The 17,592-nt window shown below is 39.5% G+C and overlaps 2 protein-coding genes and 1 long non-coding RNA gene across 5 annotated transcripts; 1 reads left to right on the top strand and 2 right to left on the bottom strand.

Annotated features, from left to right (window-relative positions):
* Positions 1-1,376: 1,376 nt before the first annotated feature.
* On the bottom strand, positions 1,377-3,287 carry LOC135606583 (protein DROOPING LEAF-like). Of its 2 annotated transcripts, XM_065097620.1 has the most exons (6): positions 2,639-3,283; positions 2,282-2,336; positions 2,144-2,189; positions 1,861-1,936; positions 1,702-1,781; positions 1,377-1,613 (listed from the first exon to the last, which is right to left on the bottom strand). In XM_065097620.1, the coding sequence occupies exons 1-5, from the start codon at positions 2,954-2,956 to the stop codon at positions 1,737-1,739; spliced, it is 540 nt and encodes a 179-aa protein (XP_064953692.1). In that variant the 5' UTR covers positions 2,957-3,283; the 3' UTR covers positions 1,377-1,613; positions 1,702-1,736. The 2 variants fall into 2 exon arrangements, with proteins under 2 accessions (XP_064953692.1, XP_064953693.1); XM_065097621.1 differs by lacking the exon at positions 1,377-1,613 and having other exon boundaries at positions 1,701-1,781; positions 2,639-3,287.
* A 3,499-nt stretch (positions 3,288-6,786) lies between these two features.
* On the bottom strand, positions 6,787-9,672 carry LOC135608216 (UDP-arabinopyranose mutase 1-like). Its single transcript, XM_065100856.1, has 4 exons — positions 9,231-9,672; positions 7,794-8,044; positions 7,539-7,707; positions 6,787-7,346 (listed from the first exon to the last, which is right to left on the bottom strand). Exons 1-4 carry the CDS (start codon positions 9,567-9,569, stop codon positions 6,996-6,998), a joined length of 1,110 nt encoding a protein of 369 aa, XP_064956928.1. The 5' UTR covers positions 9,570-9,672; the 3' UTR covers positions 6,787-6,995.
* A 2,932-nt stretch (positions 9,673-12,604) lies between these two features.
* Positions 12,605-17,581, top strand: LOC135608217 (uncharacterized). 2 transcript variants are annotated; one of them, XR_010485452.1, is made up of 5 exons: positions 12,605-12,932; positions 15,949-16,246; positions 16,382-16,504; positions 17,055-17,087; positions 17,175-17,581. It is a non-coding gene; the product is annotated as an uncharacterized LOC135608217 (long non-coding RNA). The 2 variants fall into 2 exon arrangements; XR_010485453.1 differs by having other exon boundaries at positions 16,035-16,246.
* Positions 17,582-17,592: the final 11 nt, after the last annotated feature.

Below are 17,592 nucleotides of genomic sequence, written 5' to 3' on the forward strand. Positions count from 1 at the left end.
AACGGGGAACTTGCAACTCACGCGAACTCCGAGTGTTACCCTCTTTCCGACTGATATTTAGATCATAGCATGCATATTTAAGTTTGTCGTAATGAGACATCTTGAGCAATCACATCTCTCCTCCATCGCAAACTATGTGGCTAGTGATGCAGCCAAGAAAGATTGGCAATCTTGAGCATGCCAAGATCAGGTTCTGTCATCAAGTCCTGTCAAAAAGGTTGCCAAGATTCTTGAGAATGCGTCCAAAGTATAATGGGTGTACAAAGTTATCACCTAGCTCATTCCTAGCCTGGTGTATCATCCATAGACATATGGGGGTCATAATTAGCTACTGTGACTACAGCATTGAGTTTGGTGGAAGCCTCAGTCATCATCCCTCTATGCCTACCTTCTGCTCTATGTTTTCTGTATCATTCTTTGGTCTACTTGTCTTGGACACATTCTTTTGCACCAACCTAGTCCTTTATTTGCTGCTATTTGTTGACACTTCTTGTGTAGGGATTGGATCACAAGGATTACCTTATCTAGATAGCAAATGAAACATCCACATCAGGATGTTAGAAGTGAGATTTGCACTGGAACTAGTAGTGTAATTAACATTTATTTGACTACAAAATCAAATGAGAAAATTAGTCTGATGGACAAGCCACTCATTTTGCTGAATTCCTTTCCCTTTATTCTCACTTTTGTCATAGAGAAACAGTTCCTGTGAATTCACTTCGCAGAATCAGATATGGCATGGGCTTTTGCAGAAATGAACGCAATGCTACTGTTCCCGAATGCTATTGGTTTGGTGTCTTTATTGAAGTGGCCACAGTAGGAAGATAAGCAAGCAACAAATCTACTAGTTTGGAAGCACATAACAGGTGTTCTACCTGTAACGTGGACTAAACTGGACTGACCATTACACAAGAAAGCAAGGTTGCAGAATCAAATGGTTATCACAGTAAAATGCAGCCATCGAAAAGTCACCGGGCATTAGGTTTGTGCCTCTCTTAGAGCGAGGAATGACTTGGGCAGATGTCAATTGAGGTGAAGAACAGAAGGAACAATGAGTAAGAGGGTTATGTATCTCCGTGTCGTTTGATTCGCCTATGATGAACCGACAATGTTACGAAAGGAAGACTCAGAAGTGATAGTGTGTTGATATATACATGCTTCTTTGGAAACATTCTATCCAAGTTGATGATAGGGTTTTCCTTAACCTAAAGGATCAGCTACAGTTTGAAGAAGCAGTAGCTGCCATTCAGAACATAATACGTATGCGCTCTCACATGCATTTTGTCTCTCTAATGTCTTATATGATGCCTTCCTTATGAACGATTAAGAATTGACTCTTAGCAAAATCAATACTGCCCTTCTCGAAGAGAGATCCATTGTACTTATGCCCTTGAATTTATGTCGTACATACATAAGCATCTCTCTCTTTGATTCACTACTAATTGCATAGATATAAGACGCATGAAGCTAAACAGAAGACATACCACATCATTGAGATCTTCCTTACTGAAGGTTTAAGATGGATTCCACAAAATTTAAAGCACATCACTACGAAAGAGATCGATGCATCAGCGACGAAATCACACCTGCACTGCAAGACCATTGCTTCTTTCCTGCACCATCAGATCCGAGGAAAGGGACGATTCAACTTGTGTATAAGACATGATGATTTCCTTTCGAAGAGGTAGGAATGTTTACTACCTGAGGAAAGACGGTCGATCCTTACTTCTCCATTGTTAAAGTGAAACATTAGCTGAGTTGCGAGGATCACATTTAGCCCACTGCAATAGACATCAAACAAGAACAAGCTATGTTTATGATCGTTAGCTGAGGAGATGAGCTGCTAGGTTGATCTCGTACATTCTTTGCAGCCATGCTAAATGCCTCTCGGTGTGGAATGTCAGGTTTGGCTGCCTTGATTCTTTGTATTTCCTCTCTGACATTGAAGTGTGTTATCAGATCAAGCAGCAACAACAACATGAATGAAAGATCTAGTCATAGAAAACAGGCTAAGGGTTTTAGAGAGGGGTCAAGCTTTATGGAAGATCAAAATGCTGACACTAGCACTGTAGAGGTGCATGGGAGTAGTAACATTCAGTGAAGAATGGCAGCAAAAGTGACAAGCATAATGTTTGCTCTTTACCTCATGAAGTGGTTGTAAGCTGATGGAGCTCTGTGTTTCTTTGGTACTGTGATCAACAAATAAGTTCCAGACGTAAGAGTCGTGAAGCAAAACAAGCATGGAACATGGTTAGGAGGCATGCTTTCTTGAACTGTTCACCTGAAGATGATGATCGCAGAGATGGTGGCTCCATCATTAAACCAGTACAAGGACCCTGATTCAGGAAAAAAGGCATGTGAGATTAAACACTCCCATACGTCCCTCTACATGTCTCCTGGTTGACAGCAACCAGACATAGCTTAACACTCGAGAAAAGGATAAGCCATGAGGTTTTCCTTTTTCTTGTAGGGAGAACAATCTACAAGAAAAGTTTAGAACTCAAGAACAAGACAATTGCAGATCCATGGCAGATCATGCTAACTAGACTTTTAGATGTCAACCCTAGAAATATCACACAGCTGTTTTATCTTCAGCAGGATGTTTCAGAATGTTGTGGACTAAGGAAGTCCCACGTACCGGAAAATGAACCTGAAAACCCATCTGGGGGCCGGCGGGACAAAGGCACTGGATCACATCTCTGAGATTGAGAAAGGATAGATGGTTGCAGTGACCACAATGCACGGTCACGCTGTCCATTAACCACCGGCGAGGAACTCCAACCTGCAACACAAATAGGTTTTCATGACAGATATTGAGATTCCTAGGGTGAGGAAGCAAAGCTCCCATGCGAAGCTCAAAAAACAGCAGCAACGAGCGAAAAGATGGCCATGGCATTTTGTTCATTTCGTTAAAGAAAGAATGTAGCACTTTCCCGGTCGAGCGGATCTCCTTCATTCATTAGGGTAGCAGATGGCAGACAGAGGTGGAGAAGGCATGATATGTTGGACTGCGAAGTGCATTCTTTTTTGATGTCGATGAGGCATCTATTCACTGACCGGGAAAGTGATGAGTGAGAAAGAGCAAAATGATCACGAAAGAAACGTAACATCAAACTCTGGATGCATGAGGTGATGGGGCTTGGCGACCAGACTGCGTATCATCTGTCATGCACTTTTGCCAAATCTGAACTACTTTTCCGGGAAATCCAACCTCACACCACTACAGAAATTGTTCTTTACTTGAGACTAAAGAAACCATGCATCATGAAATCGTTCTTTGCTTGTTCTTCTTCATGACTTGCTACATGGAAGTACCATCGGTAGGGGCTTTTGTTATCGCTGCTCATAGGAGAGGTGAAATCACTAGCTTCCACCGGTACTTCACTGCTAGGTCAGAGTAACAGGAACAACATGAACAATACCAACAGGAATCGAAGGAAAAAAACTGCAGGAAAGCATAGTTTCCACAGTGATTTTGCTATTCCGGAGACCAAAAAACAATGACGGAAAAGAGATGCCGAAGCTCACTTTGAGCTGCACATTCCTAAGACACGAAAAGTACAAAGCAAAATGTTGAAACCAGCTGGAAACTTTATGAGCGTGCTTCTTGTATATATGCATAGATATATATATATATATATATCTATGCTTGAAGAAGCTCGTCTTCTTTCAGGAATTTAGACTCCAATCTAAGGTTTTATTTCGAGAGTTTACCGCAAGAAGAGTGTTGCAGTAGGTGCAACGAATGTAGCAAAGGTGCTCAGCGGGAGAAACCAAGTCCATGACAGGAAGAAGCAGAAGAGGAAGAGGAAGGAAGAAGAAGAAGAAGCTAGGAAAATGAGGAAGAGGAAGAAGAGTGGTAGATCAAGTGGTGTGCTCCTCCTCCTGTGTTGAGTTTAAGAGGGTTCGCGAGAGAGATGAGCACCGTAGCTTAGGGTTTCTGTTCTGACAACGGTGGCCGGCGGAACCCCACTTATGAACGTACGGCCAACCACATCAAATAAAAGCTCTACAGAGACTCAATTGACCTACTCTTCCGTCAGATCTTCCCAAAAAAAAATTGCAGCATCTCGTGTTCATTCTAGAAAGTAATCACCCATATTATGTTCTGTAGGTGAAATCACACTTCCTCCATCATGATCAACATAATCGATGCAAGGAGTTTGGGTCTCAATCTCATGAACGAATGATCTTCTACCGTATGTTCGTTTATACAAAGCACTTCTGCTACACGCTGGTAGATCCGGTTGGGTGCCGATGGCATGAACAGGAGGGAGGAGGAAGACACAGTCCTCGTAAATAGGTGGCTAAACAGGCATAGATGAGACGGCAAATGAATCGCAAACTAGATCGACGGCCATGCCACACACACACACACACACACACAAAAGCACCTACTTCAATCAAGCAGTAAACAGGTGATATAGATGGTAACCTGCAAGAGCCACCATGAATGAGAGAGAGTCCTCAGATGACAGCACCAAATACAAACAAACAAACTTCATGTTCCTGGTAGATCTGACTCGACTGCGATGGGTAGGCCATGCCACTTGAGCTTATTCTGCAGACACTTATCAGGAAAAGGAAAATGGGAGAGGAGATGCTGTATCTGCCTAAATGTGAGGGAACTCAGGCAGAGGTGTGTGGTGGATCAGTTGTCATTATCCTGGGGGCGACTCACTGATGTGACTATCCCTCCATCGGCTACCGATAGGAGCAGAAGAAAGCCGCCCTCGCCCGCTACGGCACCCTCACGCTTGCCCGCTCCGTATGACTTTGCCTTTCCCGATGCAGTGAGATTATTAGAGCCTTCTTTGACCCCCCTATAAATGTCTTGCTCTCTCTTCCTTTTTAGTCTACTTTTTCAAGAGCTTTCCATGGCTTGCTATCTTTATCTATTGAAGACTGAGACCCAAAGATTGACCATCGTTGTTTCTTTCTTTCTTTCTTATATATATATATATATATATATATATATATATATATATATATATATATAATTAAAAATTTTATTATTATATTTTTATTAAATAAATTCTCATAATTATTTTTTACCTCAGGATGTTTTTTCTTATCAAATTGAAGAAAATACCTTTTGTCCTCCATTCATTACTAACATTGCCTGGACCACTAGAGGTGCACCTCATAATTTACTTCATCTACTTTTTTTCTCACTTTTCTCTTATCCTTCTTCTCCTTCTTTATCATCTATCTTTTCCTATTGCTTGTATAGGGTCACTCGTGGGTGATAGCTTTGTCACTCTCCTTTAGTAAGACAACATTCATGTTGTACGCCATCATCGATCTTTTTTCGGCTTGTCCTTTTCGATCTCCTCGTAGTTATCATTCTCGCAATCATGATAAGAAGAACACATTGTAGTTGATGATGGTGCTCTACTCGCATTGCACAGACGACATAGGAGGGGGATAAGACCGACACCTAGAGAGGAAAAAGAGAAGAGATAAGATGACGAGCGGTGCCACTCGCAATGGGAGCAGGGGATGACGATAGTCAGAGGTAATTGATAGAAGGATATTTTTACCAATGTAATTAGGGGATGCCATTTGATAGAAGTCAAATAGTAAAATTTTTTTAAGATAAAAATGCCTTAAATTCTTTGGTCTTTGCATTGAGACCTCATACTATTTAAAGTGTAGAAAGTAGTGTCCTTGTAGCGCTCAAGATGCAGCCTTTTCCTTTTAGAGTTCCAAGCAAGAAAACGGCACATACTTGATTAGGATATCTTGTCATTCTGATGGTGAGTTACATGTTTATGAGGTTCTAAATTGATGTGTTTCTTTTCGGATGTCTCACAAGTTATATGTAGCTCTGTATTGAGTCCAAGTAATGATTTTGACATTATAAACTTTTGCATTTGATTCCTCTGAAATTATCAGTTTCTTCCCTTTATTAAGTTATGATGTTGTTAACCAAACAGGAGGACATTAATGGTTATCAAATTTGGATCACATATATGCTAGAATTTCATTGATAGGCCTGACTTATATAATGTAAATGGTAAAATCATGTCTCACCTGTATATCAAGTTGAGCTGTGAAATGACTTATTGTAGGCTTTGGGATTAATTGATAGTGTTACACATGGAGACTAAAAATTCAATATAAGATGTGCAATACCCATTTAGTTTTGTATTGATTATGGATTCTGGTGCTGATGAATACATAAAACAAACATTATCCTGCCTAAAAAAAGTCATTATGCACATCCACATCAATAAAAGCCAACATTCACTGGTGGCACAATCAATAAAAACTTACAGCTGGTAGTAAAACCATTGTGAAGATGATGATTAGATAATGGTGATAAATCAGATAGCTGGTGATTGAAAATTGTTCATCATCCTTGATGGGGTTGAGAATGTAATGAGCACAGACTCCATGGATAGTTCAGGTCTTACAAGTAGATATATTAGAGGTATTATACCACACAGATCTAGTAAGGTTTTTGGAGGATATTGAAGTGCTTGATGAAGATTAGGAGATGACTAAAAGTAATTAAAGCTTTTGGTTGGACAACAGAGGAAAAGCAATTTGGCCAGTGAAAAGGATGGATGCATTTCTACAGTGAAAAGAGAAGCAGGATTGCCTGGTTACAAGTCATGACAACATTGATGAAGTTTTTCAAATTCAAATTACAGCTTTGAACACACCCCACCAAAGCCAAAAGACAAATGATACAAAAGTTCAACAGAGGAAGGAGACTACCCACCTCCTCCCTCATGTGATCATTGAGCATCACCATGAAGCCACCCTATAACCAGCCACTGGGCATTAAAGTAACTTTATTGTCGTACTGAAATCTTAATATAGGAAAACATTGCATTCACCAAGAATACTAAACACTTGACAACAGCCAAATTGGAAAACAACTGTATTTAGATAGGCTAAAGTCCAATGATTCTAACCGAAGAAGAACAACAATGTTGTTGTATGCAACGTGGCCTTTGTGTATTTTATTCTTCAGGCAATGTTTCCTATTTAGCAGCGCCATTTGGCTTTCTGGCCGCAGCAGTGCCAGCATTGACAGATGGGTTGAGCTCATCCCAGGCCTCGATCCATGTGACCATGGCATCGGTGAGCTTGTTGAAATAGTCATCCACCTTCCCGAGCTTTGCCTTCACCTGCTTGGAGAGCTCAAGGTAGCATTTCTGGACGGTGGTGCACTCCTTCGGAAGGGTCACAGTCTGGAAGAAGGGGATCAGCTCTTCTTGCCAGTAGATGCCCTTGTACTCCTTTTTCAGGTTCACAAATGGATTGCTCGCCTTGCTGTGCCAGATGTAGGGCAAGCCTGTCTTGACACCCAATCCCAAGTGGTCGCAGATCACCTTAAAACCACCGGAATTAGATATCAGCAAGCGCAGATACTAAATACTTTTTGATACTAAAGGACAAGAGAAGTGAAAAAAAAGATGAATTACAAGTTCCTTAAGAAATTGTAAACGAATCAAAAAAAGATAGTAAAAACAAGACTTTCAGATATAAGAACACAACCATAAAAAGAAGGCCAACTAGCTAACCTTCATACACCATCCTGCCCACATATCGTCATAACGGCCAATAGGCTGCCCATCACCCATAAGTCCAAAGTACATTGCAGGGCCAATAACCTCACGGTTGAATGCCAGATTCATCCCACACATGGGAAATAATGTTCCCTTTGGCACCGTGAGAACCGCATCAACATACCTGATATACAGATGAAATGACTTGTACGATAAACAATGACAACATTTAACTAGTAATTTGTTAATGACCCAACTTAGATCAACTACCTTGTGTTTCTCTCAAGAGGTTTGACAAGCTGAGTTGGAGCATCATAGTCTGGAATGTTGAGCCAGAGGCCATGAGACACAGCAGTTGGCACACCTTCGCGGAGGCTGAAAGGATAGCCACGGACAAAATCTGCTCCTTCATGGTAAGGGTCATAAAGAGTATTAAAAAAGAAGGGGGTAGATGGGGAAAGAAGATTCTTTATATGCTGCTCAAGTGCATTAATCTCCTTGCCAGATGGATCTTTCGCTACCTATTCAAAAACCACATGGGATAATTCAAGTATGTTGATGTAAATAATTGAAGGATGTGATAAGACAGAAAGCAGGACTGACTAATAATAAGGGAGCTGGAAATCTCATTAACCATCATATGATAAGAACACCAATATTTACAACAATCTCAATAGTGATCGGAAGCCATACACAACATCATTCTCACCAATCTGGCAGGCACAACCAAGAAATAAGATGATTGTTTCATCTGAAGGACAAAAGTAGTGTTGTTCATGCATCATCATTCCACTTGATTGATTCAACACACAAAGAAATAAAAGCCTGAATTTAGATGCTCATTGTTTTAAAAAAAAGGAGAATTTTATATATGAGAAATCTGTAATCTGCGAGAGAATACTTCAACAACAATGGCTCTAACTATGTCACTGCACTATCAGCATACAGAGTCATTGCCAGACCCAGCATAATTGTTCCCACATAAGCACTCCACACTAGTGTGAGGTTGACATGAAGGCACAAAAATATATCATAAATTCTGGAAAGTAGATACTCCCTACCGCAAAAGAAAGTTGAAGAAAGAATATCTGTTAGAAAATAGAAAATAAAAATAAGTCAAAGTCTGCAAGAACACTAAGATATGGATACACTTAAATGTTGTGGATCTACTGGACTGATATCAGGATATACGACAGAAAAATGGTTTAATGCTCCTTGTTAAGATTTAATTAGGAGTTAGAAGAATCCGCTAACAAGAACAAATTATATATAAATCGCAACCATTCACCAAAAATCATCGCAGCAATTTTGCAAAATACTAAAACTCGAAGCTCAGTGAGCTGACGGCGACCAATCTTACGTTTGACTGAAAAATTAGAATATAAGAAATGCACATCTTATTATGCCACTCTCAAATACAAGAAATCTAAATAATGCCACGGCAAAAAATGGTTTGTGTAAAAGATAATATCCCAAAAAAATAAGGACTTTAATCAGACTTAACAAAATGGGGGAGCAATTTCGACAGATCAAGAACAGATTCGGAAAAGGTTGACAGAAAAGAAAGGGATCGATTGAGGAAATCAGCATGCCGAGCAGTTCGCTCGCAATCCAGACAAATTCAAAACCCAAAATCCTCGCTTTATCCCAAGACCGAACTACGGAGAATAAATGGTGAAGCGAACGAGAGGGTACTGGGAGACTTACGAAGCAGTCATCGTCGATGGTAAAGATGTACTTCTTCTTGGAGATCATGTATCCGAAGCAGCGGCAGGCAGAGTCCTTGAAGGAAATGCAGGAGGCCTTGGAGCCGAGGATGCGGTTGATGTCGTTGCGGTTGTAGAGCTCGTAGTCGAAGCCGTCGGGCACCCTGATGATCTTGCTGGGATCGCCGTCCTGGACGATAATGAGGTGGTAAGGCTGGAAGAAGGGGCGCCACATCTCCAGGAAATCCAGGTTCCGGATCGTCGGGATCACGATGTCAAGCTCGTCCTTGAGCAGGGGAGTGCTCGGCACGGACGATGACGAAGAAGAGCCGTTCTCCATGGCCAAAGATCCGAGCTATTCTTCTTCTTCTTCTTCTTCTGCTTCTTCTTCTTTGGTGGGAGGAGGGAGGGACGGAGAGACTGCAATTTAGCCTCGTCGCCTCCGCTCTCACACACATAAAACGGGCGTTCTCATTAATTTAATATTATCAAACAATAAAAAAAAAAAAAACAGTTCGGCACGTGTCCTCACGTGCTGCGCGGGCGGCTGGTGAACGAGGCTGCAACTATAAGGGGAAACGAGTGGGAAATGTAAGTTTTTCTTTTCACATTTTCATTATAAACATTGGCAAATTTGTTTATTTTCCATTAATTGTCAAAACATATATATATATATATATATATATATAACAATTCACTAAAATTTCTTGACTTTGGATATTATTTAGCCCTATTATTTTGAATCTATCAAAGAAAAGAGAAAAAGATATGATAGGATAATATCGGTGATACTTCGAAATCACGTTGATTGAGAATCTACTATATTAGTTTATACGAGGTTCTTATACGAGTCACCCTCTACCCAACTTTATATAAATGAGATTTAAAATAAAAAAATATAATTTTTTTCTCATCAATTATGATAAAAAAAATAATCATAATCTTCCTTCTCATTCATTATCATAAAGAAGGTAATAACAATCTTCTTTCTCATTAGTTATGATAAGAAAGATAATCGTAAACTCTCTTCTCATCCTTTAAGATATAAAAAGATATTTTAAACCCAATGCAAGGGATTCCTTTTGAACTACTTGAACCCACATTGGAGGATCATATTACTAACTTGAGTGTGGGATCATATCGAGAAACCTCTCCCGACCTTTGTCATCATGCAGGTAATACCTCAAGAACACGATGTTTCCACCTCGAAGACATATTGAACAATCCTGCACATACGGGTCTGAATTATGTTAGACTGATCAAGACGTCAACGATATTTTCCCCTAACATTTTAGTATTAGAAGGAGACCCTGATGTCACAGAAACTTTTGTTTACTAACCCTCTCAACGAACACTCAAGTGAAGAGGCTCTGCTCTCGACTCTCTCGATGAACGCTCGAGTGCATATGCTAATGGGTATGAAACAAGTTGTTATTTCACTCTTACCCCAGTTAGCCCAATAGGTGACACCATCATTTTAACTACAGTCAACAGTTCAACCACCACTAGCATTAGTGCCATCGGTGCCCATTGGTATCGGTTTCCAATAGGAGACCCCAACAAGATAAAAAAGGATAGCGAAGTGATATCATACCCTGGCTTATGGATAAGATATCCTTGTTCGATCGATGATCCTCCTCAATGGTAGAGGCTGCGGACATCAATCGTGATGACCTACTTAGCCACCATAACTCCTGAGCTAATGCCAACCAGGACTTCGGAGGTGGCAGCAATGGTAAATCCATCACCCTTGGCCTACTCTTCATACCAAAGCTATTGAGCTAATGCCAACCAAGACTCTAGAAGCGATAGCGACAACAAGTCCATGACCCTTGACCAGCTCTTCATCCGATAGCCCTTAAGCTAACACTAACCAGGACTTCGGAGGCAATGGCGGCAATAAGTCTATCACCCTCAACCAGCTCTTCAAGTGTGTCAATGATGCATACAATGATGGTGTTGCCTAGAGCGATGGCTATGCCTACTCGGAGCACTACAATCTTGAGCTCGATGACTTCATCCCCGAAAGTGGTGTCGGCGTTCACTTGGCCTCTCACCCCATCCCTTTCATCCTTGTTTTCACTGATCTCTTGTACAACATGAAAGAAGCACCAAAAGTTATTACTCTTATGTAAGAATGGCCTCACCATCAACTCCGCCACTAGAGGTGATTTATAGGACTATGATATTGTTGAATTCTATCTCTAACTAGGTAAGGGAAGGGAAGATCTTTACGGTGCCGGGGAGAGTGGCTCCAGCAAGTCCACCCCAATTGATGCCCTCGCGAACTACATTGTGTGGGAGAACTTGTAGGGTTCCATCACCCTTAATGACAAGAAGTTCAAGGGATAGCTCTTCAAGGTGATCTCTACATATGTCATACAGGACAACCTCCTGTATCCCATACTCACCATGGAAGAGATTTTAATGTTCTTTGTGGAGTTTCGATTACTACGATCATTATCCACCTCAAAGAAGAAGGGCCAAGTGCAAGCACTCATCGACTAGCTCGACCTTCAATCCGCAACCAAGACCATCATCGACGATGAGACCCATCACAATGTCTCTAGCGAAGAGCGTCATTGTGTGTTGATGAGAATCGACATCATTCATATGGAGGGAGGACTTGAAGCTCATCACAGCGGGAAGACCTGAAATTTGCCACAATGGAGGATTTGAAGCTCATAATGACGGGAAGATCTAAAAACTGCCATAACATGAAGATTTGAGATTTGCCATGATGGAGAAAAAACTTGAAATCTGTCACGACAAAGAGAAGATTTGAAGCTCACTACGATGGGAAGACCCAAGATCTATTAGATAGAGAAAGGACTTGAAATCTACCATGATAAGAAGATCCGAGATCTGCTTTAATGAAGAAATGACTTGAAATCCGTCACGACGGAGAGAAGATTTGAAGCTTATCACGGTTAGAGGATCTGAGATCTACTACGACAAAGAGGAGATTTGAAGTCCGTCATTACAGAGAAAAGATTTAAAGCTCACTACACTAGAAAGGAGACTTGAAATCCATGATGACGGAGATAAGAATTGAAGCCCACCATGACGGGAAGACATGAGATCCGCTACGACAAATAAGGGATTTGAAATCTACCACGTCTGAGAGAATATTTGAAGCTCATCATGGTGGAAAGATCCGAGATCTGATGTCTTTCCCGAGATCTAAGAAGGGACTTGAAATCCATCAATGACTTGCACCAGTGAATCATAAACCGATCTCCTTGAATCAAATTATAAGTACAATATTAATTAAAATTTTGGGAGGCAATAAATAAGACTAAATTGTAATTGTCACATATTTTAAGGAAAATTTTAGTGGGGGAGAGCCCATAATAATGACCTTAAAGTAAGCGATCGATCGAGAGAGCGGGAGATCGCCGTCCGCCAAGAGACAAAGCGGCGGCCCGTTTCGTTTGGATTCCTCCCTGCAGCGATCGACGCCAAGAAAGAGTCGCCGTCCACCAAGAACAAGCGACGGCCCGTTTCCTTTGGATTCCTCCTGCAGCGATGGACGCCACGGTCCTCTTTCTCGCTAAGCCCCTCCTCGATCCCCAAACTGTTTCGTATACTACGTGGGGTGGGGTTGCCGATGAGGCTACATTCTCTTGCTAAGATCGAACAAACGACGGCCCGTTTCTTTGGATTCCTCCTGCAGCGATGCACGCCACGGTCATCTTTCTCGGTAAGCTCCCCCTCGATCCCCACACTGTTTCGTATACTACGTCGGGTGGGGTCGGGTTGCCGTTGAGGCTACCTTCTCTTGCTAAGATCGAGCAGTAGTTTTGGTCGTATCACGACGATTTGGTGCGTCTGCTTGATCGGTTGCACGGAAATTTTCGTTTCTTGATCCGAATCTTGATCTCTCATTTTGCTTCATGAGATGTTCCTTCCCAACGATGTTAATTGGTGAGAGCTGGTGATCACTAATGACGTTGGATGGATTGATGATATTGAATTGATCTTTTATCTCTTTTCTTGTTAGAAATATTTATCTTGATTCCACGAGTTGTTTCCATCGCGATGATATTAATTATTGGGAACTGGTGATCGTTAATGGCATTTAATGGATCGATGTCACTATTTTTGGCCCCACTGATCTTTTATTCACTTTCTTTCAAGAAATCTTGATCTTGTTCACGGTTTCCCTTTTTTCCGCCATTCCCTTGCAATGGTTCTAATTGACGAGAGCCGGTGATCACCGTTGATGTTTATGTTATGTTTCGTATTTATTAATTTCAAGAACCTTGGCGGGGTTTATCGACAAAAATACGAGCAAATTAATTGTTCGTATTTACCTTTCGTCCATTTTCTTGTCAGAAATCGTGAGATCTCATATCTTTTCGTTCCTTTCCACTAGTTATTTTCTTGCCATGAAATTAATTTGTCAAGCGCTGGCGATCATTAATGAGGTTTGTGTTATGTGACGGTGACCTGAGTTGCATTGATTACTTCCAAGAACGTAGGTGGGGTTTGTGATACAAGTAATATGAGCAACTCAATTATTTGTATCGATTCCATCCACTTTCTTGCTAGAAATCTTGATCTTGATCTTGACCTTGTTCATGGTTTCGTTTTTTCTGTTAATTTGAAGGGCTTAAAATGCTTCTCAGAAAGAATTGTTTGAAATGATTTGTCGCAGGAATCTCATTCTAAGTAAAATCTCATATCTGTATTGATCCTTCTCGACTGGATTTCTTAAACCTCAGATGTAGCATTAACTTACAGAAACTGGATATGTGGTGCTTCTTGTTTAGAGGTTTTGTATTGTCCTGATTGACAAGATCCGTCTTAACTAGTTCTCTGGTGTACTATGTTGAAACCTAGCTAGAACCAGGAGACTAGTACCATCTTGCACTTTAGCTTGTGGAGCTTGATGTGGAAATCACGTTTGCTTGTTTTTCTTTTCATCCTGTTTTGTTAGAAAAAGTTTGATATTGGAGCATTTTTACTGATTGCTGAAATCTACTGAATGTTGAAGTGTTCCATCAGTAGCACCAACATTCAACAATAGCATTGTCCTTTTTAAGTGTTTTTTGTTGGCAACTATGCTATCCATAGGTCAAACTTTCTGAAATGTGGCCGATATTTGACCAACATCTGATCCAAAAGTAGAAAAAAAAGGGTGGTTTCTTATCTGTAAAAGTAGTGGAGATGAAGGTTCTTTTGAAAAAATTATGTTGTCATTTCTATTTAGTTTAGCATCATGAATTTGATAGGATCGTGTGTATATATATATATATATACACACATATATATATATATATATATATGTATATATATATATATGTATGTATGTATATATATATGTACATGTATATATATACATGTACATATATATATCTGTTTTGCACATACTAAAGCCTTTTCTTCCTTATACCCTGATGTTTGATGTTGATTATCACTAGATTATTTAATTAAACTTTTGCATTAAGAAATTCACAGAGACATTATTGGTATGATGGAGAAAAAGAAACACAAATAAAGTGCATTAATCATTATTGATCTGCTCTTTAATCATTATCTTCAACTAGATTTCCACATCAAAGGCTATGCTGATTTACACTGTTAGAACATACCCTTTATAGCAAGTATTGATCTGCTCTTGAGGAAAAAGAAAATTTTCTAAGCCCTAAACAAAGCATGTGGTATGTGATATTATCTTTGTCCTTTCTATTCATACATTGTGGTTACAACATCAGTGTGTTTTTTTTTTTAACTCATTCCATCATCTCTCACTAGCCAATTGTGTCTTCAATCATTGTTTATATATACATATGTGTATATATATATGTATACATATATATATATATATATACATATATACATATATATATATATATATACATATATATATATGTGTGTGTGTGTGTATGTATATGCATGTATGCATATACATATATACATATATATATACATACATATACATATATATATATATATATACACATATATATATAAATACATATATATATATATATATATAACCTCTTTACTGTGCTATTTTATGGTATTGTTCCAAGGCATGTCCTATTCATTAGTACCTTGGGGTTAGTTCTTCTTTATACATATAATAGCATATTTATTATACCATTGTTTGTTCTTTCTAAATGTACACTATTTTAGATTTTCTTATATCATAATTTTCATGCCTGAAATTATTGGTATTGATTTCAAGAATTGTTGGTACTAATGATGGAAATGTCATTCTGTTTGACTTAGATCTTGCTCATCCTGCTGCTAATGTATTTTTTATTGTCAATAGCTATTATAGTGTTTTGAGCACTATTTTGACAGTCGATGGCTCTTATTTAAGGCTTTACCAACTTCAAGAAATATTCTGTTATCCGAATGCTTATTATTTAATGTGTTGGCAGTTAATTTTTTAACTGAGCTGCACACGTTTTACTCGGTCTGTTATGTGGTTTGCATTTCTATCTCTTGAGTGTAATGTTGCGTTGAGCAAGAACATTCTTTTCAAAATGACAGTGACCACCCACATGATTATTCAAAACAATGATGTAAAAACTTAACTAACATGTTGGGGTTCACAAATTCTGTTTTAGTGCTTATCTCCAGAACTTCTAATTGTGTATTTTTGCCGTTAATATCACTTTGACTTCTATTCGTTGATTAAAGTAGGAAGTTCGTATATAAACTTTTTTTTAATCCCTTGTCCTTTCTTATCTCATAAAAATTAGTGAATAATAAGCTTACCTCAAGACAGCACAGTAAAGAGATATTCCAGATGATCATGATGATTTAGGTTGCTTTGTGTCCTGCAAAGAATTTGCTTAGGAAGCTTAATTGGAGGAAGAATGAAGTGGAAGGCTATAATGGAGTCTATGAATCACACTCCTTCCAGAGAGACTCTTCAAGATGTTGGTTGCAATTTAAGCTGGATGTTGAAAGCGATTTGTTGTTCTGCATCCTGCTCAGCAAGAGAGAGGGAGGCGAGGGGATAAGGGGAAAGGTGGTGAAGGCGGAGGAGGAGGTGAGGTGAGGTGCCAGTCCCATCTGTTTGTTGAAATTAAATGTCTGGTTAAATCTATGCCATTTTCTGTACATTTGTAAACATACATATTCTATTTGGATGTTCTCTGGACTATACTCAGGCGTCCAGCTACTCTACAGGAACAGATTAGGGATCGTGATGACAAGGACTTCCCCGACAGTGACTTTGATGTGGCAGCACTGGCTATAATAATTTGAGCCAGGCATTTCGATGTGATTTACAGTAACGACGGCATTGAAGAGGTACATAAGAATTTTCTTGAAATGGTTTTCATTCTTAAATACTTCTCTAGCATCTTTTGTTTACTGTTAAGTTGAATCTTTTCTTTGAAATCAGAGTGTCCACATTTACATTTGGTTTTAGTTGATGCTTCCGGATTGTGTCATGCTTTGCCTTGTGCGTCGCATTCTGCATCTCACTAATGGCACTCCTGAACCATGATTAACATATGCACAATAGCAAGCACAGCAGTCCCTGTAGCCTTTTATGTGTTTCTCTCTGACCCGTAAACCAAATATTAGATTGTTGATGTTCACACATGTTCTAGCATGATGAGCGCTTGTCAAATAATTTTCGAGTCTAGTTTGGCATGTGTATACTGGAGCTGCTAATCTTGGAGTAAGATGTATGCTTCCCTAAGCCAATGTATGTTAGGTAATACTCTAAACACATAAGTTGCTTCTCACCATTGCCACAATAGTCTAATGGTAAAGACATTCTCTCTCAACGAGTTATGCAATCTGGGTTCATTGACTGTGTTATTTCACTAATGTTTTTGTCTGCTGGATGCAGGCTCGAGGATCTCTTGAACGAGGATATGATGAGGTATGATACCACGATACGTTTATTTTGGCGATTGCTCTTTCATCCTTCTAGTTCCAGTTAGATATTGAGAAGTGACTTCCACCGCAGGTCTACTCGGAGGATGGATCCGCATAAGTGAATACACTGGTTTGCTTTTGAAAATGGTTGAGGGGCCAATGATCGTTTAACTGATGAGGTAGTCGCTGGTGGAAATAATGATTTGAAAGACGTTCACTTCTTAAAATATCTTATATACATAGGTGGGAACAGAGGAAGGGGTCAGATTTATCCTCCAGGACAAAAACTTCTGTATCATAGGATGAATCCATCAAACTTGATCAATCATTGACAAGCAATCCCATTATAACTTGAAATAGTGTTTTAAGATCTATTAGGCGTCCAAGGTTTTTTTGTTCTTCTTGGCATATGTTATTTTGGCACAAGTTTTTTTTTTGTTCTTAAAAAGAAATAGTTTGAAAATTTTCAATTGTACGAAATGAATTGCAGTTGGTAAAAAGCACGGAAT

Source organism: Musa acuminata, chromosome BXJ2-3, assembly GCF_036884655.1.
Source record: "Musa acuminata AAA Group cultivar baxijiao chromosome BXJ2-3, Cavendish_Baxijiao_AAA, whole genome shotgun sequence".
Lineage (NCBI taxonomy): Eukaryota > Viridiplantae > Streptophyta > Magnoliopsida > Zingiberales > Musaceae > Musa > Musa acuminata.